A 26523-nucleotide genomic window follows, 5' to 3' on the forward strand; every position below is an offset into this window, starting at 1 on the left:
CTGGCCACTGATCTTGCCGATTGTGTGGTACTTGCAAGAAGGATGGGGGACTGTATGGAGAAAAAAAAATTAGCAGGAAGGACCGTGGAAGTGCTGAACTCTTTTTCTGTTGCAGCTTGAATAACTCTTTGCCGGTCTCAGTACTTTCTATTTTCTCCTTTCCTGAAATAATGGTAGTTTGAGATTTTACTGCAGTACAGGAGACTCTATAGAGCAGCAGTTTGGCATTTGCTTGAGCTTTGTACGCAGATGCACAGAAAGGTCCCATCCCTGGGAATTTTTTCTGAGCTTGTATGGATGACAAGGAAGTAAACAAATCTCCTTGCGTTTACCAAAGAAATGACCTAAGTCATGCCAGGTTGAACTATTCCAGAGTGTGAATTGCCTTGTTAATGTCAAAATACCTCTGCTCATCTCTGCAATCCAGTCTTTTGTGATGATGAATTACTAGACCACACTCAGCTTCTCAGGATACTGGAACCAAGAGAAAAAAAAAAATTGTAGTATACCCCCTACAGTGCTGTCTATCCTCTTCTGGCTTGTTCATGCAGCAAGTGGTGTGGTGAAAAACATCCTCCATCATCATCTTATTAGTAAAAGAGGGCTAAGCACAGCTGGGCGTGTTTGGAGAGATTTCCAAGCTCTCTTTGAATGGCAGTTCTCTTTCTTGGTTGACCTGTGACACAGCTGATCCCTATGCTGCTGCTCCATGAGCTACAAAAACAAACCATCACAATAAACTGTTGCAAAAAGCTCAGAATTGTCCCAATTTCACTTAGGTATTCTATTAAAACTGCTGCTTTTCTAAGTGTTTGCTTATGACGTGAAAAAAAATGGTTCAATGATAAGGAAGAGTAATCTACTGCTGACTGTAGACAGCAAATATGTGCCCAAAGCCCCCGTGTTGGACTGCTCTGCATATCTAAACTTGGTTATCTATTTACTCATCCATCTTCAAAATTCCTCTGTATTTGCAAAGCTCGAAATGAAGCCATTGAGAGCTGCAAAACAGTGTAGACCACCTTCGTTTTTTCAAGGCCTGAGCTGAGAACAGTTCCTAATTAAAGAAGCCAGCAGCGGTGACACAGAGGTGGCATGCAGGGAGGGTGGACAGACATGTGCCAAGGAGCTCCTCGCTTAAAAGATGTTTTCCTCCAGTTACGGAAACAGTCCACAGGTATTTGAATCCAGCTCCACTCTTCATCATCTCCAATGCTTGCTTACCTTCAGCTCCCTGAATGTGTTGCACAGGAGCTTTCTTAAGACTGAACTGCATGTTTATGTCTTAATTCTGGAACCTGGGGTAGCTGGGAGCCTTGACAGCTTAAAAAACAAAACGCCCCTCTTCAGACAAGTTTTTTTACTAAAATTGTCCAGTCAAAATCCATTTTTCCCTAGTCAGGATAAGAGACAAGTATATCTTTGTGTAAGCACAGGGGCTCAGAAGTAGGTGTCAATGAGAAATCTGGGGATTAATCTTCTTGGCAAATGAACATCAGTGAGAAATTTGACACTCTAAAGCTCATTTTGTCTCATTTTTACATGACTGGATAGGTAGCTGGCTCATTGCTCTGTCTCTTTGGATTCTAATACTACCAACAGTCAAAATGCAGTTATTAAAGGATTATTCTAATTGTGTAAAGTGAAAACTGGTAATTCAGTACCTAAATAACATCCTCTTCAAAAGACTGATTTAGCAGAAAAACTCTCCTTGCAGGTATGTAATTTGGACAGCTTGGTGACAGTTGGAAAAGCTTCCCTTATGATCTGCGGTAATTCATATGGATATATTTAGCAAGAACGTAGTCTGCTTACACTTTTTTTTTCTTCAAACGTTCATTATAAGACTTTACCAGTGTTTCCAGATTTGAATTGTGGAAACTTGCTTTTATTGGGCTTTGTGTCACTGCAGCCAATCTGATGGAAAAGTCTTGAACCTTAATTTCACTTCAAAGCCTGAAGTGAAACCTGCTGAAATGCTGAAACCCTGAAATGCTGAAAGCCTGAAGTGAACCCTGCTGAAATGGCAAGGTGTGGTGGTGAATGATATTTCATCTTGTTTTTAAAGTCTGTTGAATAGCAACTAGATATAAATCAAATTACTCTTCTGAGTGCTTCAGATGCTTTTTCTTCAAATTGTGCCTGTATACTATATGCAGATAAATAGCTGGAATATATTAGCAAAATAAGTTATATTTTCTGAGACTCAGAATATTCCTAGTGTCATTTTTTTTTGTCAAAACAGTAAGCATTAAGATAAGTAACTTTGCTAAAAAGATTATGTTTTTTATTTGTTTGTTTATGTTTCTTCTACGTACTGGTTGTTGCTAACAGTTCACTTTTCATTTCTGTTCATCATCGTTTGCTTGTTGAAAACCTCCTGCCACTATATTCCTAACAAAGGATGTTTAATAGCTATAAGCTAGTTATGACAGTAAGGGTTATTTAACACAGTGCTCTTTATCTTAAATGTTATAGTATCTAGGCACTCTGAATACCTGTGACACATGTTCCAGGAATGCCTGTGAACTGTGAAAGGTTGCCCTTTTTATCCACTCTGACAATTTGATCTGAAGCTTTGATTATGAACAACAGAATAAATTTGTCTAACTACGAAAAATCCTATCCAGAATATAAATCCTATTGAGTCTTGAAGGTCTATGAAATACTCATGTTACCTGCCCTTGTAGGTCTCATTGCAGATTGTTTTTTAGTGATTAATTCAGAAAAAGTGTAATATGAGGTTAAACCTTGGGTGATGCTGGATCTTTTACCTTGAATGATACTGGGTCTTTTAATGATAGATCTTACAGAACCAGCTTTTATTGGGGGTTACTGAGGATTTTAAATATAAGGGCTCAAGGGTGGTCATGTGGACTGACAGTAGGTACTGAAATAGTGTCCGTTAGGAAATACGCAGTTTTGGCATATAATGAAATTGTTCCAGGGACGAGGTGTGCCGAGCTGCGAGAGGCGTCAGTGTGTCGCATACTGCTCTGCCACGTCTGCTTGATTTGTGCTTGGGGGGGAATACAGAAGGGAGAAGGCTGGACTACTGTTTTATAGTTTGGAAAACCAGGTTACTTATGGTGAGAGCAGGTAAATGGACTTTTATGGAGTCTTAATACTTATCCTGCTTTCAGGGAAGGGTAAGTGAGCATCTAGGTGATGGCTGAGGGATGAGCTGTAATTGGGAAATGGGCCCAGGGTGAGGGGATAGGACCTGTCATGGGTCCATGTGCAAAGAATTTGTCTTAAAACTGCTTTAGTGACCTAATGGAAAGGCATAAATGATCATGGAATGCATTTTGCTTGAATATGGCTTAATGTTTAATGTGACACATACACCTTTTGGGCCATGACAAAGCCTGACAGTTCAGCTATTAATAATTAGAATTCACTCTATACTTACAAAAAGAGAGGGAGTAGTTATACAAATGGCTGTAAGAAAAGAAAGAGAGGGGTGTTCTTTTGCTGTTGGAACTAGAAAATAAAAACTGCCGTAGTCGAATGCTTCACTCTAAGATTGATATTTGTGGAAACAGCAGAGAAAATGGTATGTATGGATTAGAATTTAAAAAAAAAAACCAACAACAAATAACCAACCATCCCCTGGCTCAGGGATTGCAAGATCCACAAAGCACTGATTTGTGCAAAAATTATTTATTTTCCTTGACTAAGGAAGATGCATCCAAAGAGATTTCCTGTCTCTGCCTTAGAAAGGTGAACTGTTACAATCTCCAAGGTGTTTTGGTATATCTGTGTTTGGGAACAATCTGTAAATGATGCATACTCTGAAATACAACAACTGTAGTGAGGGTGAAGAGATAAGAATTTAGGAGGCAGTCTGAGGTAGAGTAATAATCAGGATGAATGTAAGTGCTCCAAAGGATGGGCAAAACGAATGTATTTAAAGAACATAGAGTTGAAAATAAAGGTAGTCATCGTAGTCCTGCTCCACAGGACTGCTGTTACAGTCTCTTAAAATGTGGTGGCACTCAGTGTATGATACAATTGGTGCATCACAGATGGAATTTGTTGTATTATTTTGGTTTTCATGTATTTATTTGTAGTGCAGCTGTCTTCTGCTGTTAAGCTTATCTATCTCTTGTTTCCCTCCATTTCCAGGTTTTCTCTTCGAAACAATTTTCTTAAGCTTTTCCTTTGCCATGTCTGTAACTGAAAAAAGCTAAACAAAACCAAGGAGGGGGGGAAATCCCAAATGAAACTATCTCATATTATTTCTACAGCTACTACAGGTGGTGGTCCATTTCTTCCACTTACTTCCAAAAGCTATGCTTTCAGAGGCTGCATTCTAGTAAACTCTTTTAAGCTTTCTTTTCTCATTCTGTGAAATAAGGAACTCCCCTCTTTTTGAGAGTATTGGCTCATGTGTGTAGATGGATTGAGTTAGACAGCAGAGGTTGTTATTACCTTTATTTGTTCTGTCTCCTTTTCTGAGCTGAATAGCTGGACTGGACTTGAAGCAGCTTCTGAAAAGGGGAAAAGCAAACAATCTGGGCAATAATTGCTTTGGCTATCTGACTTTCATTTGCCATCGTTCGTGAGTCAGGATGATAAGTTTATGCTCAACTCTTGTGACCTTGAGGATGTTTGCTTGCAGTATTTTTAAGACAGAAGTACTTGGTTGAGGATGCTGTCTTTGCACCGGGTGAAGCTCTCCTCTTCTCTTTGGTTCAAACGTCCATCCAAACACAAAGTATTGGTTTATTTTCTGCTTAGAAATGATAATGAGAGACACAAATATCCCTTATTCATTGGAAAACATGCAATGACATTCAGATTCCTTCCATGAGAACATGTTCTTTCAAAGCCTCTTCGAAGGAGCCTGGGACTGCTTGTTTCATGAATGTTTGTTGAGAGCTCTTTAAATTCCTGAACCACTGTCAACTAATAAATGAATATAAATTATCTCTGAAACAGGTTCATTTAACTCTTGTCTGATGTGTAGCATTTGGCCTGTCAGAGTCAAAATACTGTGACTTCTCTTTGTATGGCAAATTGAGTACTTTGTTTATTAAAATTGCTGATTTGTTGTATAATGAGAAGGGCTTAGATTACCCTTACTTTTCATGGTAAGGATTTAAAGGGCAGGTCATCAGTGTTCTTCAGCAGCAAAGTATTTTTTTTATTATCCATTCATCTTCTGTTATGTATTTCATAGGTGTTAGTAAGCCAGGTTTTGGAATTAGTAACTTGCATTTTGCTTTCAATCCTGTTGGCCTCCACACAGAGCAGAATTTGCCTTGCTTAATTGAATGCACGGTATCTGAATGCGGACAGATATGTTTATAGTTGATATAGATTGCTAATAGTTTACTGGAAGATAAAGCAAACATCATTTGGAGCATAAAACTTGAGTTGTAAAGCTGCACCTTGCATCATGTAATATTCAACGTTTTTTCAACTTTGAGCTGGGAGTCTTAATTGAAGCTGTAGCTCTGTTACTTTTATTCATGCATGACGTAACACAAACATTGTTGAATGCCTTTTGCGGCGATGTAATTTTTTTTTTTTTTTTTGGTAGAAGCTTCTGCATAGTAAGGTGTAATTACCATTTTGCCAAAGATTTAGTATGTAATGATGCACATAAGAAATATACATTTTTAATAATTTCCTTTGATATTGGGGGGGGAGGTCACAAGCTAGTGATAATGATTGCTACCCCCATTCCCAAATCTACCAGGTGTTATGTAGATAGTTTTAATGGATTAAAATTACGCAGTGCCCGATGGTAAGAGCTGTGTTTCCTGATGGCCTGAATTTTGCATTCTGAGACCAATAAATGGGGCCTGTTCCCAGGTCAGAGGAAGAGAGGGGTACACAGCACCCTGAAAGTCTCGGATTTGGCAGAACGACATGAGCCCTTGGCTCTGTCAGGTGTTAGAGCTGCTCTGTGTTTCTCTTCCTCCTCCGGTGTTTTTTCCCTTTCTTTTCAGCAGAGTTGAGTGCTGTATGCTGTTGCTAATTGCAGATAATGTAGTACTGACATTTTGAAAAGTATACATAGATGATATTCACCCAAAGGATGATACTGCGATCTTCAGAGATGCTGATACAATTTTGCTGGCATAGACTCATTTAGTGATGAATTGCAGTAATAGCAGTTCAAGACCTACAGCGTATTAGTGAAAATGAATCCACTGAGCACTAGTCCCATGGCACTACAACAGCACTTAAAGAACACTGATTTTCTTGAAGGGAGAAAAATCTGATTAAGAGATTTAGCTGTGGAATTGTTGGGTTTTTTTTTTTAACAGCAGTGTGTTATTTGTATTTGTTTCTTGATATATGTTATTGTAAGGAATTTAATATAAATAAGAAAACCAGGAGAGTGCCATAAACACAAAACATTGTTTTCTGTTTTAGCAGATGGAAGACTCATATATGCTACGATAAGCAGACATGTACCAGTAGTACTGCTTTTAATTTCTTGTTATAAACTGACCCAACACCTGGTTATAAAAGGAAAAAAAGATAAACCAGCTAAAATTGAGAAGATATGTACTAGCTAGTGTACGCAGTGGCGGGTCTCTGTGGCAAAAATGTTGTAGAAATGAATGCAACAATTGGAAAGAATTATTCTAATAAGAGGATGGGGCAACCTATTATTGAAATAGTTGTCTAATTTGAGGGAAACAGGGATAAAGACAGGGTTTATGTTAATAATGTGTTGGTGCTTTGCACAGGAACAGAGTGTTCTTTCAGCTCTGGAGTGTGATCAGTGGAGGACAGAAATGTCCCAAGCATAATGCTGGACTCCTTTGTGCAGGCTCCTTTAAAATCACCCAGGTGCTAGATAATTAGAGGGATCTGGAATACAAGAATTCCTAAAACAGGAGAAAATACACAAGTATGCATCACTCTTCTTTCCTCCCTCCCCATCTCTACATCCTTCATGTCTAGCTGGGAGGGGGCATGTTTGGGACATGTCTAGAGCATATGGAAGAGTAGCTGAAAGCGGCTCCAAGTAGAAACCCTTTTCTGCTCTTGGTAGGTTTTAAGGCAGCACCTTTGTATATCGTTGTGTTTAAACCAACGCCCCTATCTGAAATCTCACTTTAATTTGTAGCTACTTTGCTTCCAATTTTTATAATGAATCTCAACCACTGGTGTAACTGCCACTGGTTACAGTTAATGTCAAAGAATTATTAAAACATTTTAATTCTCTCTTCCACATACCACAACATGTTTGAAAAGATTTCAAGATGTGTGATGTATCTTTAGGTGGTGATTTCACCATTGCTGGGGAACCTATGGGAGGAGGATAGAAGAGTTCTAATAAATAGGCTCTTTGGTCAAATAAATGTAGTCTTGCAGACTCTAATACCCAAGTCTGTGTGTTTTAAGAGGCAGTAGAGATACTCTGAAGAACTGGAGTTTATGGAGAGTTCCACTATTTTAGGGCTAATACAAGCTACAGCTTTGTCATGTTGACAGCTATAGAAGGATTATTTTGAAGATAGGAGCAATATCGATAGTTTGGGCAAGACCTCTTTTGTGCTGAGGGCAGGGATACAGTCCTAATGTTGGCTACATTAAATGGGTCTGCTTATGTGAGGGCAATACAAAAAAAAGTACTTGCTGTACCTGTTGCTCTACTATCTTTGAGAAAAGATAAAAAATTGATATGTAAGCGTGTGGAGGAAGCACTGATATTTATAGCAGATGACTTTGTGGGTAGATGAGTGTGTGTTCATAGACAGAGGGTTCTCAATGATCAGGTGGTGAGCTACAATGAAGAAATATTTTTCTATATTTTGTGATTTGACAAGGAGCATGCCATTTCTTTCCAATTCTGTTGCAGTTTCTCTAAGTTAAGAAAATCAGAGGAATACTTTTCCTGAATAATAGTTTAAAAAAACCAAAACAGTTAGACTGTGTTGCTTTCAGCTAGATCAAGAAGCTTCCCAGTCTGAAGATCCAGGATCTGACAAGGTATTCTAATAATACTATAACCAGCTGTAAAATAAACTAAAAGTGCTAAGGCTCTGTTGACAGCATTGACCAACAGCTAAGATGATTTTTTAATGAAAATAATTTTGAATTTTTAGGATTAACAAGATGATTTCTACATTCCTAGAGAAAGAGTTGAATTACAAATCTTAAGATGTACCTTTTTGACTCAAATGAAAACATGTGCTGCTTCAAGTAGCATGAGTTACTGGTTTCTACTTTTAAAATCCAGATTTCTTCTGACAAATTATGATTTAATTACAGAAGTATTTGAAAACACACAAACAGTGCATGTACATTTTGAGGTGCGTTCTTTGAATAAAAATTAGCGAGCTAAGGTAAGTAAGTCTGCAAAGTGCTTGTTAAGGTTATGTAAGAGACGGGTTGAACTGTCTAGGTAAAGACTAAAGGTTGTAACTATTACTTGTAATGCCCTCTAGGCTGAATTAAGTAATGTAAGTTAGGGATAAACAAAATTTTGTTTTCTTTCTGCTTGAGTTTTTCATGTGTACAGTAGTGTGAATGCTGTAAAGAAGACTTAGATATTCAAAGTTTTCATTTAATTTCCTTCTGAAAGAAATATTGTTAAAAATTCAGAAGGTGAAAGTAAAACAGACAAGATTCATATGCCATTAATGGAATTATATTAAGAGTTGTAATAATATCCCTTAATCTTAAAAAGGTAAGTCTCTTACAGAATTAAGGTTTTTCTGCTGCTTTTCATGCCATGTGAGGTATTACAGTTATTACAAGTTGCTGATGTGAAAGCATCCTTGCTAATCCTGTTTGGAGAGCAGCTTGTTCTGCGCTCGTTAGGAAAGGTACAAGAAGAGATATTAAAAGTCCTTCGTTAAATAACTCCTTAATAACATCCTAGGACAAGCAGATGCCAAATCTGCGAATACCGCTGGCAGGTTTCCCTAGGACTCGCCTCTGAAGCAGTAAAACTTGGTCCGCATGAGAAGCACCAGGTCTAACGTCTTGGTGTGCTGCGGGGGAACGTGCGGCAGCGGGTGCAAGTTTACATTAGCAAATTCAAGGGCGGGACTTGTTAGAAAAGGCATTTAAAACAGCTTATACTCATGCAAAAAGCTTCTACTCACCCTTCTCTGTGAGCTTCTCCTTTCTCTAGCTCTTGTATAACACCCAACAACACTTTTATGGTTTCCTGACTAGAGCTGATCAAATTTTCCATCATCTGAAGCTGCGCTTTCAAGTCCACAACTTCCGTGTGAGGCACGATTTGTTGGCATTCCTCGCTCACTGCGACGGCCGTCTGGCAAGGCTGGTTCTCCTCCATAGGCGAAACGTTTATCTGAAGGGTCTGTTCGTTACATTCGGTGGCTTGGCACTGCGCCCGCGACGAGCAGGACCGAGCATCTCCCGCCTGGGGCTGAACCCCGTTCAGGTGCACGGTCCTCTTTTTGTCCTCCTCGGCTGTCGGGCACGGTGACCAGTCGGTCTCGGCCGCGAGGTTCGGCAGGTCGGGCTGCGAGGCGTTCGAACCGACCGCCGGTAAATAAACGGTGGCCACTTCAGTCTTGAAGACCCTCCCGTGGAGGGGCTGGGCGGCCTCCTCGCTCCCCGGCCGCCCCGCCGCCTGTCTCCCTCGGCCGGGCCGCTCCAAAGCGGGGTCGGCCGAGTTTGGGAGAGGAGGAGGAAGAGGAGGCGGCTCTTTGGGAGAGCTGTGCAAATCGCTGCTTTTCCAGGCCTCGGCCCCGTCGTCGTGAGATCCCGTGTTGGCGCGCTCGTTGACGTGGGAAACGAACTCTGCCGTCTGCAGGCTGCCGGCCTTCTTGCTCCACTGAACGGCCTCCCCTGAGCTCCCGCCGTCTTTGTCCTTAACGTCTATGAGAAACCCGTTGTTCTGACCCTTAAATGTGTCGACGGTCGAGGCGCTTTTAAGAATATTCCCTTTTTTCCGGTCCAGAGGAAAGGTCTGGTAACACTTTTTAAGATCAGGTGAAGTCTGAACTCCTGTGCTCTTGGTGACGTTGGGTATTGACCTCCGGGCAGGCACGGTCATGTACTTGCGATAAGCCGTTTTGTAGGAAATGGGCTTGGCTTCTCTCTTGTCGGGATCCTGCGTGGTGGACAGCTGTTTGTCCCTCTGCTCGTTCTGGGCCTCGCAGATATCTTTAAATCTCACCTGGAGGGCTTTGTTTCGTTTCTTAATCTGCCGGTTGGGATCCAGTGCGTATTTCATCTCCAACGCGAGTGAAGCCGCTGGCTCAACTTCGCTTTCCGAGGTGGTGAGTAAGCATTTGCCGGGCTCCTTACTCACCATGATGCCTGCATTCAAGAACAGTTCCAAAAGCCTCACGTTAAAACAGAAATGGTACTTCTCCCCCCAAGTTTGCAATATTTGCGCTAACTTCCTCTGCTTTGACTGAAACTGCCCCCGCCCGCAACCTTTTTGCTCGATTCCCATAAATCATAGTCCTTCATATTAGACTTTGGTGTCTTGCTAGAAAATTGTGCTTTTTATTTCAAATTAAGGCCCACTCCTCAGAGAGGAGCGGGGCTCAACCTGGTTTTCGTGGCACTGGAAGTTTTTTCCAGCCCCCTTTTCAGAGGACAGGCACCGTGGTTGTCATGCCGGGGGTGCTAGCTCAGCACTCGGACTTCACTCCAAGGGAATATGGGCTCTCAGGAAGCGAGTCATCTGAATTTACTTGATAGAGAGTACAGGGAAAATTAAAAACAAGTGTCTTTGAACAAATAAAGAAAATTCTAGAGCACCGACCACCCTTAATACTCCTCTAATGCAGATGTTTATTAGCAAGAAGCATCAAACTGGCATTATTTTTTACAGCATGCTTGCTTACAAAACGCGTTTTTTCTGTGTAATATACTCTGCATTTTTATCAGAAATTAATTGGTCGTTAGAGGTGTCACTATTTGGAATTTTATAAAAATTTACCTCATAGCTAAACAGAAAACCTGGATATATATTAATTATTATCAGCAACTGGTTGGTACTGCTGTATGCATAAAATTTATGAACTATTGAAGTTTGTGGAAGAAGTCAGCAGTGCATCAATTAAGGTTTTGCTTCAAATGCAAAACAACCCATCCTTTACTAGAAGCAGTAATATGCCTTTATAATAAAGCTTCTTATCCCAAAGGATCCTGAAGCACTAAAAAAACCCCCAAAAACCAACCCCACAAAAAACCTGTGATGATTCACAGAAATTACTTAATCTGCAATTGAAATATAAGCACCTCCTTAAGGATGAAAAGATGCCAACTGCTTAACGCAGCACATAGCAAGAAAAACCCAACAGCTCTATCGTTGTACAGATCATATGGGATCTGTAGTAACTGGATAGTTAAGACCTCATTTTTACACCTCGTTTGAAGTTGTCATTTTTACTCTCTTATAGCACAAATTTCTCCCTAATGCTGAGGTTTACTGAATTAGCAAATTCCCACTTAACCCAAGTATTCTGCATGTATCTATCTCCTATTTAAACACCAATGTACTCTCTGAGGGACTCAGAGTACAATGTAAAATGAGTAAAGGGACTTTCAGGTGTGGTATTTGAAATACATTTGTAATTAAAATTCTTTGGTCTATTAAATAAAAAATGTGTGACTCTTCAAGAGTTAAGTGCCACAGTAGTGTGTATGTTTTATAAAGTCAACCCAGTGGCACAAGTGAGTGAATCCTTATGACTAGTCTGTATTTAGTTTTAATTTAAGAAAACATAATGGAGAAATTATTTTCAAAGGCATATTGAATATTTATGCTTTTTAAAAAGTAATAGTAACACTTCCCAGAAGTTATTAAGACACACAAATGTGCACGGCAGACAATCTGTATACAGCCAGGCTGGACGTCTGGGTTATCAAATTGCATTCAAAAAATCCCACGCAAATGTGTCATTACGTTTTTGGTTTTTTCCATGTTTTACTTCCCTGGTCCAAGTAATGTGCAAACAAGTAACTGAAATATTCTAGAATCCATCTAGTTTGCTTTTTTTTTTCTAACTTGTTAGGTTCAGGTAGCAGTGAGGGAGCAGCAGTCATTTCAGAAGGGGAAGTTTCTATCTGAATCTGTGTGATGTAGCAGAAAGTCTGCAGAAGAAAGCAAAAAGAGGGAAGATTCAGGACAAAAATGTTCAAATAATGGAATCTGAGATCGCTAGATAACTAGTCTACAAACTAGGTATGTATATACAGGCCTAGTATCCGATACCAGGGTGACCTAGCCCCTCTTTTTGGGGAAAAGAGATTACAAAATGGAAATGCTAGAGGGAAGCCTGAAGACAAAATTGAAGCGGAGCAGGGTGGTAGAGTGATCTTTTGTACTTTGTGCCCTGCTGGGCGGTAAGATAAGTTATTCCTATGCCTTTAATACATGATGTACAAATATAGACAAATTTTTTTGTGTGTGTGGAAATAAATTAACTACATATGAATGAAAAGAATTTTTGTTCCAGTTGAAACCCTAAATAAGGAGTCAGTTGTGCTTGTGGGGAATATTAGTATCCTGTACTGGCTGTTTTGGGCTGTCTTTTAATTATAGTAATGTTTGCTGAGTGAACTTATGCCTTTATTTGAGAGACATTCTGCATATACAGAGCACACTGGTTCACAGCTTCCAAAGATGGTGATGGTAGGAAATGCAAACATCCATCCGTCTGTCTGTCTATCTAGGGGTGGAATTTTGGAATGCTTTAGCAAATAATGAAGTGCTGTATAAGATACAAACCTCACCCATTAGCCTGCAATCGGACAGACGTTAGCTTTAGAGACAGCTAAAATATGTTGTAAAAACTACTGTCAAAACCAAAACCTGCACTTTCATTAATGTATAACTACTGGAAGCAAATCTTCTGTAATGGTCTGGTAAATTAATGAGTTTTCCAAAAAACTAAATACAGTAACACAACAGCCATTATATCCATTAGTTTTCAAACCTGCTAATGTGAGTTCATGCACTACTAAGAAATTGTAGTAAATAGGAAATGTTGCATTTACAAAGATGGGAAATACTCAGTAATTATGTCTGAAAAGAGGGCACACATTTTTACCCATAAAAGAGGCTTACAAAAATTGGTTGTCAGATCTGAAAGTCACTTAACTACAAACTTTTCTTAGGATACCTCGGAGTTGTCAAAGTGAGTTTTCTGACACTCAGTTCTTTAACAGTAGGATCCATTAACATACAATTTATTTTAAAGTATTGGCTTGATATTATATTAGTGTACCTCTGACCCATCTCGATTTTCAGATTATTTCAGATACCGCTTTAATCCCATAATCTTTGGGGCTGCAGGATCGCTGGGTCTGTTTGGAATGATTTAACAGATGGAATTAATGGAGTCCATAACCCAGATGAAACCAGAAGTCTGGCAATATTCTACAGAATAGAAATGGATAAATGGCGTACTATATTCTGTGATGCAGTTAATTTTAAGCATGTCTTTAATAGCCAATAAATTGATTCTTCAAAAATTGCTTGTCTCCCTTCCCAGTTGCACAGGCCTGATTGATTTAGCTAATCTAGAGTTTTCTATTCCCACTAGTAGCTTGGACTAATAATTTTATCGATATCTGTGATTAAGAATGACAACAACCAAAAGAACTAGATCTTTTTTTAAGCCTTACTGGGATCTCCGTGTCTCCAAGGAGACCTATATGTGCACATTTGATAGAAGAATGGCTGAGCAAACAGTTGTTGCGAGTTAAATATTTAATATGGGAGAGTTTATATAATACTTTTTTGTTTTGTTTCATTTTTGTTTTGGACAAGGTTTTGACTCCAATTTTGCCTTACTTGGGCTCTAGCATTTACAGCGTCGTCTCCTGGGAGGCCTTGCTTAATCGTTCAACCTGTACTTGAGACCAGACTGTGGTAGAGGTCTACCCTCGTCCCACTGAAGTTTGTGCCAACATTCACACTGATTTCCTGGGGAATGGGAGCATGCCATGGGCACAGCCCGCGCCGGGCTGGGAGACTGTAAAAGGAAATCTCATCGTAATGTGTTTTCCTTTCCCTGCACTACTTATCTGTAATTCTGCTGCCCATTACTCAGCTCAGTAGTGTTTTCTGGAACACAAGGCAGGGCTGGCATACATAAAATGCACGGCTGTTAAAATACCAGAGAAGCTGCAGGATTTTTGGATACTTTAGAAGACTACTGAGATGGAGTTTCTCTGTTTGCATGAGTACTGCAGAGTTTATGGCTTACTCTGTCAGGGGGCTAATAAAGGCTTTGAATTTGAATTTTAGTCGCAGATGCCAATTAAATACAGATAATAGATTTAAACTTTTTGTCTGTAGTTACTCTAAACAAACCCTGATTGCATGAGATGATTTGCTAAGCTAAATATTTAAGTAATCGCGCAGCTTATTTTTCAGTTTTTAGCCTTGATTTGTTTATAAACTTCCAGCTGATTACCCTTAAGCAGTGTTCCCTTATGTTTGAATATGGAAATAAACTATTAAATAATAAAAAAGTGATGCACAGAGAAGCCTTAAGTTAGTATAAAATCTTCAGGGTAAGTTATGGAAACCACCACCTTTATTATTTCAGGTTCCCCACAGCATGTTATATTCAATTAAATAAATCCTTCCCTTTCAGTTCTCCATTTATTGATGCTGTCCAGATTTCTTCCCCTCAGTTCAGCAATGCAATGGGCATTTCTAGGAAGGAGACCTATTTTATATGATTCATGCCTCAATTACGAGGAGCAGTGGGTTCCCAGCAGTCTTGTTCAAGTCTGTGTCAGCAGGTAAAGCCTAGGTACGTAAGTTAATCTTTGCAGGGCCACTACTCTTAATCCGAAACTCTGCAAAGTCACTGCACTATAAGGTGAATTATAGTGTTGAATTTCCAGACTGATTTGTTAATGAAGGAAAAGGAGACTTGTAGCTTACCTTATAATGTAAATTTTATTTCTGTCAGTTTTATGATACAGAAGTATACTCAAAGACTAAATGTGTTGATAAGCAGAGTGGAGTTAAACTTTCCAAGTTCCAAATGCAGATGAAAGGCACAGATTTCAGTCTCTGTATTTTCAGACCACATGAAGGCTTTAGAGATACGGCTGTAAACTTCTGTGCACATATTAAGAGCACACAGGACTTTTTTGTGCACGTATGTGATAGCTTAAAGGAAGAATAATGTAAGCGATTGCAAATAACTGGGCCTTACCACGTAAAGGAAGGCTTATTAGTGATCTGCAACATCTTTAGGCTTCTGAATATATCGAGGCTATACTTCCTCATGAGAAATCCCTGCTGCCTTGTATGCCATTTTTATATGTCTAAATATTATTGTAAAATTTAATAATGCATATTTGGTTTTCAAAAACTATTTGGTGTCTGTAAGTCATCTTGTAAGTGTATATGTAGAATATAATACACTTCTACCATAAAAATAGGCATTTTAAACAAACTCTGATTTACTTCATATAAACAAATAGAATATAGAAGCCTATTCTATGTTAATTCTAAATATACCATCATGCAAACCAGTGATAGCAACCTGAGCATATTTTACATGTAATGTAAATGTTTTTCTTAATTTTGAGTTGAATAGACTGCTTCTAATATCATGTTATTTCTTTGACTTTCAGACACTTTGACTTCATTAATTTAGGAGTATTTTCAGCCTTTTAAAAGGAAGCCAACTCTTAGATTAACTGACCATGTTGTTATGATACAAACTTGAAAATCATACAGTAGTATCCTAAATATTAGTAAGCAATGTCCAGTAGATAAAACTGTGCTGATAAAAATGTTGGAAAATATGATCTTAGCCAGTTAGTAATTATTAGTTGTTTGCAGAAACTTCTCCTGTGTGTTACAAATTTTTTATAGAGTTTTAATACACAAGTATGAGGATAAAATATGACTTCTGGATAAATTCAAGGGTGCAGGTATGCCCAGTTTTTGTGGTGTAAAATGTACCGATGACTATTACTAGGAAACCCACCAATGTATCTATTGACATACAAAACTCATGTGGTAGACCAGTCTGTTTTCCTTTTATTGGACTTGTTCATGTAGAATTACAGAGTTAGTAGTGCTGGTAAATGTCAAACTAGTATTTTTTTTTTTTAATCTGTTTTGAAACCCTTAGGCAATTAACTTGAATTTTTTCTCTCTTGAACTTCCGTATTTATTGCTCAATACTGAATTAATTTTTATTGCTGCATTTATGTATTCTGTATTTTATCAACTAGATGGTGAATTGCCCTAGCCTTATAATCTTCCTGTTTTGAGAAGTTTGCACCACTTCGATGAATTAAACAGCACTACTACCATTTGCCTGGTAGCACCAAATCGGTGCTTTTCAGCCTATGGTCTGGAGATGCTTGGAAATTTCTCACCTACATCACTGCTGGGAATACCAGAAAAGAAAGCTCCTATGTGCTCCCTAGCAAAATTACAGTTTGCAAAGGGGGAGTTATATTTTCACTGAAAATAATTAAGAGGTTCCACAGACTGAAGCAAGGTCTACTATCTTAGACTGATGCTTTATTTTTTAGTTACATTCTCCTGCAAAAACCAGCTTTGGGATGCATTATTTAGAAATAATGCATTGCACTGTAAACTACAAATGTTTGGTAGAGTTGTGATGGTTCTTAGTACAATTTCAAAAAATTGATCTATTGATCATCTAGTTTCAGTGATGACGTATGATCGATTCGTAATTGCCTTGAAAGTCTTCCTTTGGAATAAATATGATCATATGGCATTTGATTTGTCTTTTATTTTTTTTTCTCCTATCCATTGGTAGGCTCTGTAAGAATGATGTATAAAAATCATATCCTAGCTAATGGCTGAGATAGAGAATAAGTGCCTTTAAATGCTCTTGTGAGCTTTAGCTTTAGAACTAAGTGGCAGCAAATAAAATGTATGATTTAATAAGCCTGTAGAATTTTAGATAAAACAGGAATCTACTGTAAGATAAACAATTTAAAATTTTCCTTAGAAAACAATTTCCCTGAATGCACAAGCTGGTATATGCTATTTTCTATAATTTTGACATGTCTTCTACGTGTTCTGAACACAAATTTTAATAATACTTAGGTTTTGTTGTTTCCTATGTTGTTACATGCATAAAATTAAAAGGAATCCATTCAACATGATAAAATGCACTTGCATTAAAAACAATACAGACCCTTGTGGTCTGAGTTCATATTGGAACAAATGCAATGTCAAAAGATATTCCCTGTCAATTCAGTGTTGTTACAATGTCAAACATTTGCTAGGATTTAGTGTACTGGAAAAAAATAACATTACTATTAAAAGAATTATGCTTATATTTCTTACTGTGCTATGCAGCTATTACTACTATGAAAATCTGAGTAAAGGTTTATTAGCATTATTTTGCCATGTAAATCTGTGCAACTCATTGTCAGTGTTACAGCTGGTACTTGCAGTGTAAGGATGCTGCTGAGGATGTGTTGCTAGGAGAATCACAAATAGTTCTGCTTATACTGTACTGTCTTCCAGGAGTCCAAAAGCCAGCATACTTTCACTGGAAGGCTTTTTCATTTTTATGGGACTCTCTGTTAAATAATTTAAATAGCAAGCTGTTAAAAACAAGAGCTTAAAGACAGTTCCTTATCTGCATTATTGTTCAATACTAACTTTTAATTGTTCTTAGTAAACATCAATAGTTTTTGTGGCTGTTCAAGAAAAAAACCAACCACTAAATGACAGGAGAAAAAGCAGTTCTATTCTTTAGCTTTGGCCAACAGGTTTGCAAAACTGTCAGACCTTCGGAGACTGATCTGGGTGCTAGGGACTGAGAACATGTCCAGACTGCAACCGTCTACATCAACTGCAGTTTATTTTCTTTTTCATCGTAGCTTTTCAAATGTTGGGTAGGGTAAGGAGGAAAAATGAGATAAGCGGGTTCCAACTCCATGCTTCGGTCTTGCATCTTCAGTTTTGCTGTGCAGGTAATGGAAAGGCACCGCAATGTCTGCAGATCTGTCCGTTCCCCTGGGAACACAGATAATCTCACCGTATGGACAATGTGTTTTGTAGTCTGTGGAAGAGTTTACTACAAATGGGGGATGACAGACAGGAATGACTTTCCTGGGGTCAGTGGTTGTAAGGCATCAGAACATTGTCAGCTCTTTCTACTTGGATTAGGGTTACATGCAGATGAGCCTTGGGAGGGTGTGAAGTGGTGCTAAACAAGGCGGCTGGGTAATTTAGGTCTAAAACCTGACATCATTAGCAGGATATTAACTGCTGAATAATACTAGTCTAGCAGATTTGTATTTGCGCTCCAGCGTGCTGTCAGCAGTCACCAGGAATTAAAGGCTGTGTAATTTTCACCTTCTTGAGGAGCACATTTGTGAACAGTTTCTGGTTTCAAGCAGGTTCTGGTTCTGGCTCTGGCTCTGCTGTAATTGTAAATTACCAATGTACAGTTAGACCTCAGCGTGCTGATGTTGGTGAAAGACAAGAGTAGTGCACAAATCAGTTTGACTTCTGCTGTAGCAAAGGCTCGTACAAAAATGAGCATTAGTTACCCAGAAAGAGTGTTATTAGTAGAGCAAAAAGCTTTGCTTGAATTGCTGTACTGCAAGTGAATAATAGTCCCTAATGTTGCAAAACTTCTTTCATAGGAGCTGGTTCTAAGAAGCTTTTGAAATAAGGAATGAGAAGGAAGAGCCAAACTCTGATGTGAGGGAAAGTTATCTTAAATTTGAACATTGGTGCCAATGCTCCAAATCTCAACTCCCAAAGTCTCAAGTTGTCATCGAACATGAGGACTGTGGGAGAAGAGTTGGAGAGTTGATGGGTAGCACCCATGCAAACGGCTCATTCCAGGTCACCAGGGAAAATGTTTTTGGTTCAAGGTGGGAAGAACTGTGTGGAGAATGAGGAGGGAAGCCATGAGAGTGTGCAAAGATGGTGTGGAGACATTGAATAAATTGCTTCCAGGTTTGGTGGACCTGAGGCAATGTGGGGTAAGATTCACACATTCTGGTGATGGTGTTTTAGGATGGGCTATTTGTGATATGGATGATTAGGAAGTGTATTAAAGTAATAATTAGAGATCCTCTTAAGAATATTCATATACCCTTTTTGTCTGTTCGAGTTATATACTCTGCTTGTCTGAAGCTGCAGGATTGTGGCTGAGAACTCCCCTGTTATTAATCAGAATTGCCTGATAACACTCTAGGCACCAGAACTGTCTACTAGACAGATAATTTGCATCACGTTTATTGTGGCTTTGTGTGTTTTTATACTATCACAAAGTGTGAATGCAAGAATTTAACACATTAGTCTCACCAACTTGCTCAGCTAGGACTACGTAAAATACACAGATTTATCTCAGCAACTTAGGCTTAGTCTACAGAATGGATCAGTGTTATCGGTGTTACCAGGCAGTTCAAGCGTAATTTCTGCTGAATTACTCTCTTCAGCATTGGGATGTTTTATCTGCCTCTTTGTCAGCTCCTTAGAGATATTGCTGTGTTTTATTTGCCGATGGCCTTGATAAACAAAAATGTATTAAACTGATCCACAAGTTAAATTTCTTTACTTGTGGATATCTCCTCATTCATTTCTGATTGTTTTTGCAGAAAAGAATAATGAATATAATAACAAAATGGGTGTGAACAACCAACTACTAGTGATTTGAAGGAGAGATTTGGCTTGTTGTAGTTTTTTTTTTTCTTATTCCTATATAAATACACAAACATTGGTGATTTCACTGAATTGTCTCTTCTTCCTTCTTCTCCTAAGGAGGGCAGAAAGTAACTAACCAGACCAAAACTACTTTTCATGCAACTAACTTCAAAAATAGTCTCAAATTTACACACCTGCTTAAGTGGTTTTGTACTGAGCATCATAGAGCCTCTGTTTCAGTTTTTAAAAGTCATTTACACTGTGGTTGGGCCGTGAAACTTGCATCAGCTTTGACCTCACCGAGCAACAACATCACAACTCTGGCATGAGCACTGGCTGCTGTGATTTTTCTGGGATGCTGAAAGCAGGCTTGCTGTGGTAAAACTGGGGTACGAGTGATACCCAAACTACCACATTTAAAGACAGTTTGGGATATATCCTTCCACTCTGTGGTCACAGTGGTGGGCTGTCATACCTGTGTTTTGCTTTGTCTCACTGAAATTTAACAAGACTTCTTAGTCCCATGGCTTACGTCACTGTGGAAGTGGGATGGAAGTATTTAAGTTGTATAGGTCTCGTAATTCTGCTCAAAGGGGGGGCTAAATACAAAATGACAATTTTTAACTAATTGGAAATTGTGCTGGATGATTTTAGCTGTACAGCAAAGGTTTTACAGCTTTAAGTGCTATGGCTATGACTTGTTTCATAGGACTGCCTCTTGTATGACTGAATTACTGACTAGGTGCCTGCATTTTTTCTGGAGGTTAAAAGAAAATGAAGAGGTGAGGAAGGGCAGGCATAAAACAAGCAGGAAAGGTGGGGAAGAGCATAAAACAGGTAAATCCTTCTGTGTTAGCTTTTGACACTTTCTCCTCACTCAGACCATATGGAATGATCTTCCTTTGCTTTTGTTTTTAAATGGTTGTAATTTTGTAATTACGTGGGTTTTATGTACAGGCATGCTACAGCAATCGTGGACAGGCAAAAATGACACAAACCACTTGCTTCTCTTCCCCATGGATGTCATGAGTTACAGTTGGGATTTTTCCAGTATGACTTCAGTACAAATAATAAGGAATTCCTGTACCAGGTAAAATGGAAGTAAAAGTAAATACAGATAGAGGAAAAAGTCTTTGGATGGTGTAGACTGCTAAAAAAAAAGATAACGGTCTCTCTGGAGATGGGCAGAAGACTTAGCTTTGCATCCAAAGGAGCAGGGTGCCCAACTAGAAATCAATATGGGAGAAAGCATTCTTCAGCACAAAAACTGATGCTGAAAAAGGACCACAGAGCTGAGGCTGACAGCACCTATAGAAAAAAAGTTTGCAGAGGGCTTCTACAATGCTCATTAGCTGTTAAGAAGTCAGCATGCCAGGCCATATGCTGTTTCTGCAGATCTTGTTAAATCAGGTGCAAAAGCCACGTGCTTACATGTTCTTTGGTCTACCGTATAGCTGCATTTTTAGCCTGTTTAATGAAACTGTGGTGGTAGATGAGGAATTTAGAAACCAAACCGGTAGCGTTCCTGCAGGAAAAGCCAGTGCAGTGAACGGTTTATCTAAGACTGTTGTAGTCCTCTAGTGAAATGTTCCTTTTTGTGTGTTGCTGGCTGATTACTCCATTCTGCTCTCCTGAACATTAAGTACTAGACTATGGGCAAATACTTTTGTTTGTTTTGCTTCTTGTATTCAAATATTATTTTTATTTTACTAGTTGTAGTTTCTTGTGTTGAAAACTAATACTAAGGTCTGATTTCAAATATTAGAAATTTCCATGTAATTTGGCTGCACTTAGCCATACAGTTGAATTTGTAACATGTACACGAGCACATTGTGGGCAAGGATTTTACTGGTTACAAATGACTAATCCAGTCTGTCTTTTTTAGTTGCTGCAGCCTCAGATATATTTGGCTGTAACTACATAGCTTTTGTGAGATGTTTAACACACTTTTTTGATATGGGCTGAGTCTGAGGTCAAATGACCGGAGATGTACTGGGGAAACTGACATGTGGTAGAGCTCCAGCACTTCCCCGCAACGACAAAAATCTCCTCTCGTAATGATAGATTAAGAAGTTCAGATCTGCACCCAAATATCGTAGGACTTGGAGGCCTTCAGTCCCAAGGCTTTTAAATCCATCTCTGTTTAATTCCAAGACTGTGAAAATGGCCCTTATTTTTCTACACTCCTCTGTATTGATATCAGTGGATTTGGCAGGAAAAAAACTACTACTGGAGTCAAATCAGGCCTGGTGTTTTTCTGCGACTGAAAGGAAAAAAAAAAACAGGCAAAGAGGAGGACACCAAGAGTTGCTGTTTGATCACTGAATTGTTGTTTTTACAATCAATTATCTTTGCCTATGAGACTTGTGCTCCTATGTACAACTGGAAAGCAGGCGAGTTTTAAGGCACTGATCACCATGACACTGTGCTGTGCAGATGTATAAACAAGTTGAACTATTTTTGAGAGTATTAAGGGACCAGCTGAGAGGCTGTTTTCTGTCTGAATGTAGTACAATTGTATTAAATGGACTTCAAAGTGGGGATGTGCCACTAAAATAAGAAAATACTCTGATCACATTCTGTGTGGTCAGTAATAATTTAAAATTGAATGTCAGTACCTAGTGAGTCATACCTGTGCCTGTTCATAGGTTATACAGTATTTTCTAAGCAGAATAAAATCAAGCACCAATTTTCAGAAGGCTAAATTTGGAACTCCCACTGAATTCACCACTCTGAGGATTTTTTGTTTGGGGTGTCCCCCCCCCCCCCCCTAAAATATGCTTGGGATTGCTTTTCCTTAAAGCCTATTTAATTTGCAAACTGATGAATAAAAATATAAGGGAGTATTGTGCTATAGAATAGATTCGTTGCTTACATGTTTTTTAATACCTTGCACAAATTTTCAACAGTTCTTTAAGTAGTGGCTGTCGTAAAGCAGAATATAAGACCTTTTTAATAGCTAGTTTAAACAAGCATGCGAATTTTTTTATGTTCTCAAATATTCTAGATTTACTGTAATTCCCTCAAGTATGCATGAAGTATGTGACTACACATCCTCCGTCTTCCCCTGTCCAAGATGACTATGGTTGGATAAGGAACTGCCTTGAGATACCACAGCTCAATAGCTTTGTGGAGGTATCCTTACATTTTAGCAGAGATTTCTGGGAAGCTAATAGGCTTCCCTGACTTTCAGTACCACATCAGTCACTGCAAAGGACTGGTGTTGCGAAGTTTGCTTTTAAATTCCCCAGGACAGGATAAACAAAACATCGGTGTTCATATCTCACTGTCATTTGTACAATCTGTTGGTGAGTTTGGATTTCCAAGTAAAGCAGCAGAGTGTTGTGGTGACCAATAGTGTTCGGTCCCGGGTAGTGCATGTCAGGAAGACAACGCACGCTCTGTCATTCGGCTCTTGGGCAGGCTCTTGGGCTTCTTAGCCGTATTTTCCTTCTATATGTTAATCTCCATTGAACTTGGCTACTCTTTTTTTCTTTTTTCCTCCGAATTAATTATATGTGCTCTGCATCTCTCGTGCAGAAATGCTTCTGTCAGTGAAATAGTTAACTGGGGAAAAAAATGCAGAGATGATCTTGAGCTACTTGTTTGTCAGCTTAGTCAGTAGAAGGGTGCATTGAATGTTAAGTGCTGTCCCTCTTGATAAGTAACTAATACTTTCTTTTGTGGTGCTGTTGCCCAGCTGGTTTTTTATGTGTCAATCTGGGGGTAAGGCACTGATTTCATTCAAGATTAGAATTATTTTGAGCATCTTGTTAAAAATATACATGGTTAATAATTACGGAGTCCTAAAGAACACATATTTTTCATCAAGGGCATCATGATGTCCTTACCAAAAAAAAAAAAAAAAAAAGCTTATTTAGTATCAGCCTTCCCCAGTGAGCTCATTCTGTGAAGGCAGTATGCTTTAAATGCAACAGCACCTTAAACTCTGTGGCAGTAATTTTATTTTACAACTGTTCAGTATGAGTATTTGGATTAGCAATATACATTATGCATTTCTATTGAAATCAATGACTGTATGCCATCACTGTATAGAGGAATATAAACCTCCACATGATAAATAAGTTACATCTGAGCACTGAGATATTTTCATCTGAGCTGCTCGTATGCATTTATAATGCTAGAAAAAAACCCCAACACATCCAGCTTTTAACTTAGAATTGTTATTTGTACTTGAAGAGAACAGTATTATTGTAGTAAAGAAAGGCAGGCATGAGCAGACCGGTAGAACACCAATAGGCTTCACACCAAAAGTAAGGAAATACGTTATTCTCCATGCTTGGCGTATTTTTACTATAGGTATGTTTGCTTGAAATTTTACATTAAATTATTCTGAGTAGATGGCTAGGACAGTTACATGTCGTATGGTTTGTTTGGTTGGGTTTTTTTAGTTTGTTTTTTTTTTTAGCTAGTAGTTTCATCTAGCAGCTAGATTTTAACCTTGATACATGCAGCATTCCTGACACCACTGTAAATATGAGCAGTAATCACGATGGAACACTTAAGCAGGGGGAATAAATTCCCAGTTTATATTAGACGTGACCTGTTACTGTTTTGTCTTTTGTTACCCCTTTCCAGCATTCAGCAGAAAAATACCGATTCTCAGAGGTTGGAAGACCAGGTCTTTCCAAACTTCCCCACCATAGAGCCTAATGAGTTAAATTTTCCTCCGTGATGTTCGTGCGGGATTTTAGCTGCTTAGACATACAAGGTCAAACGAAACTGCTCCATTACCTATTCTGACTCGTGGCAGAGCGGGGGGCACAGTTCCTTTGGGACAGGCCCCTCGGGAGCTGGTGACATAAGCAGAGAACATATTCTGTGCTTTCAACATGACAAGATGTCCCTATTTTGCTCAGGCTTGCCGCCCCCCCGCCTCCCCCAAACAGATCCAAGCTAACTGCAGTCCTGCATCCCCCTCGCTGCTGTAACTCTGGGTAAACACGGCATTAAGTAGAGACGTTGAGGTCACAGGAGAGGATTTTTTTACTAGTGATAGGAAGGCAAGATGGAAATGTGAAGTGGGAAGCTTTGGCTGCCTTATAAGATTCAAGGTCCAGGACTGTGACTTTGGTGCTGGATCCACGCTACCTTTTGTCCCATTTGCCTACTGCGTTTTCACGGCATCTCAGATTTAAATGCGTTTGATGATGGTGATGGGGGACTCGGGGGGTGCACCGGTGTATTAAATAGGGAGAACCTCTGCTTCTCGGTAATGACAGTTCACAGAACAGCAGCAGCCTCAGCCCCCGACGGGGATTTTTGGTTTTGTTTGGGTTTTAATGAAGTGCTATACTGCAAGTGACGGGCTGAACGCGTCCGATGTCTTCGCTTGCCGTGGTGTACGGACGCTTCATTAGGACTGCGATTGGACTTCCCAGCACCGAAGTTAATAAGCAGCGGTAGTTCCTCGCAATCGATCATGTGAAAAACTAAACCACTTTGTGCCTCTTCCAAAAATCCTCCAGCTAACACCTCTCCCCCACCAGGTAGCCTCAGAAAGGTGGCCTTAGAAGCAGCGCTGGTATTTTTCTAGAAGAAAGTAGCGGTTTGGACGCGGATAGCGATCCGCTCTCCTTATCTGTCATGAAAGTTATTGAACGCAATCGCCGTTCCCAGGCAGGCAGCTACACTATTGCATAACGCTCCCGCTGGCGCCCAGCGCGCTGCCCTACGCTCATCCCCACGAAGTTTTCGCCGGGAAAAACCCAGGAATTTTTGTTTAGGAGTCCTCGCTCAAAGGAGGCGGCCAGGCTAGCCCCTCCGCGACCGCGCCGGGCGAGCCGAGGTTGGGGGGGGGGGGGGCAAAGCGTTCCGGCTCTGCCGCCAACGCCGGGCTTACCTTAGGCTTCCTTAAACCGAAGTGGCGGTCTGTGCGTTCCCTTCGCCGGGCATCTCCCTGCCTCCCTCCGCCGGGGCGAGCTGGCTTTTGGCCCTCAGAAGGTCCGCGCCGGTCGCTCATCTGCCGCTGCCCGCCACACCGCCGCTCTTCTTCCCTCAGCTGCGGCCGCCCGACCGCTCGCTAGAGGCAGCCGCCGCCGCCGCCGCCTCACGTTCCCCCGCTGCCCTCATCGGCTGCGGCGCCCGGTTCGGGGGGGAAGGAAGGAGGGAAGGAAGGAGGGAGGGAGGGAGCTCTCCCTCAGTGTGTGTGTGTGTGGGGGGGGGGGTGTCCTCTCGGCCGGGTCCCCGCCGCGGCGGCGGGGGGGGGAACTTGTTGAGCGGGACCGGCGGGCGTCCCCCAGCCGGGAAGGGGAGGGAGGGGAGCGGGCTTGGGGCGGCGGGAAGGGAGGGGAGGAGCCGGGGGCCGGGCCGGCGGCGGCTGAGGGGAGCCGCCTCAGCGGGGGGGGGACGACACTGAGGCGAAGGGTTTGCTGCGCGCCTAAAGGAGCCCGGGGGGGGAATTAGGGAATTTTGCAAGGTTGGCGCCTTACTAACAATCGGAGGTTTTTAGTAGTCCCGGTTTTTTCCTCAGAAGGCGCGGGTTCGGTAAGGGGAGATGCGTTTGAAAGCGGCTTCGCCGGTCATCGCCGAGCACCCCGGGGTTGGCGGTTGCGCTGCTTTAAAGCAGCAGGACTGGAGCGGCTGCGGGCGAGAGTGGGTGATGCTGGTGCGTTCGGGGTTTCACCGAAGGGCTCGGTTAAAGCCGCACGGCCGCGTTTTGTCGGGAGGAAGAGCTTTTAAGGCGCCGAACGAATAGACGCTCCCATTTGCTTTTAAACCTCGAATAAAATGGACGCGCGTTAAAAGTGAAGCAGTTTGACAGAGCAGCGAGGATTGACAAACGCGGCGATGTCCTTAAAACGCAAATCCCGTCTTTCCTCCCTTTCCCCAAAACCACTTTATTGTTTTACAGAGGGTTTTTCAGAGATCTCTTTCGGTGAAAAAAAAAAAAAAGTTAGAAATTAAATGGG

At 40.3% G+C, this 26523-nt stretch overlaps 2 protein-coding genes across 4 annotated transcripts in view; one reads left to right on the forward strand and one right to left on the reverse strand.

Annotated features, from left to right (window-relative positions):
• The window catches only part of INSYN2A (inhibitory synaptic factor 2A), a 49395-nt gene extending 23626 nt beyond the window's left edge, over nt 1–25769 (reverse strand). For both annotated transcript variants that reach the window (XM_075026611.1, XM_075026610.1), the window contains exons 1-2: nt 25455–25769; nt 9081–10269 (exon numbers count right to left, since the gene is read on the reverse strand). In XM_075026611.1, the coding sequence (XP_074882712.1) occupies nt 9081–10264 (1184 nt within the window). In that variant the 5' untranslated portion in view covers nt 10265–10269; nt 25455–25769. The remainder of the gene's footprint in view (nt 1–9080; nt 10270–25454) is intronic.
• DOCK1 (dedicator of cytokinesis 1) overlaps nt 1–26523 on the forward strand; it is a 312956-nt gene that overhangs the window by 126745 nt on the left and 159688 nt on the right. The gene's annotated exons all lie outside the window — the stretch shown is intronic.

The sequence above is a fragment of the Buteo buteo genome, chromosome 4 (assembly GCF_964188355.1).
Source record: "Buteo buteo chromosome 4, bButBut1.hap1.1, whole genome shotgun sequence".
NCBI classification, from domain to species: Eukaryota; Metazoa; Chordata; class Aves; order Accipitriformes; family Accipitridae; genus Buteo; species Buteo buteo.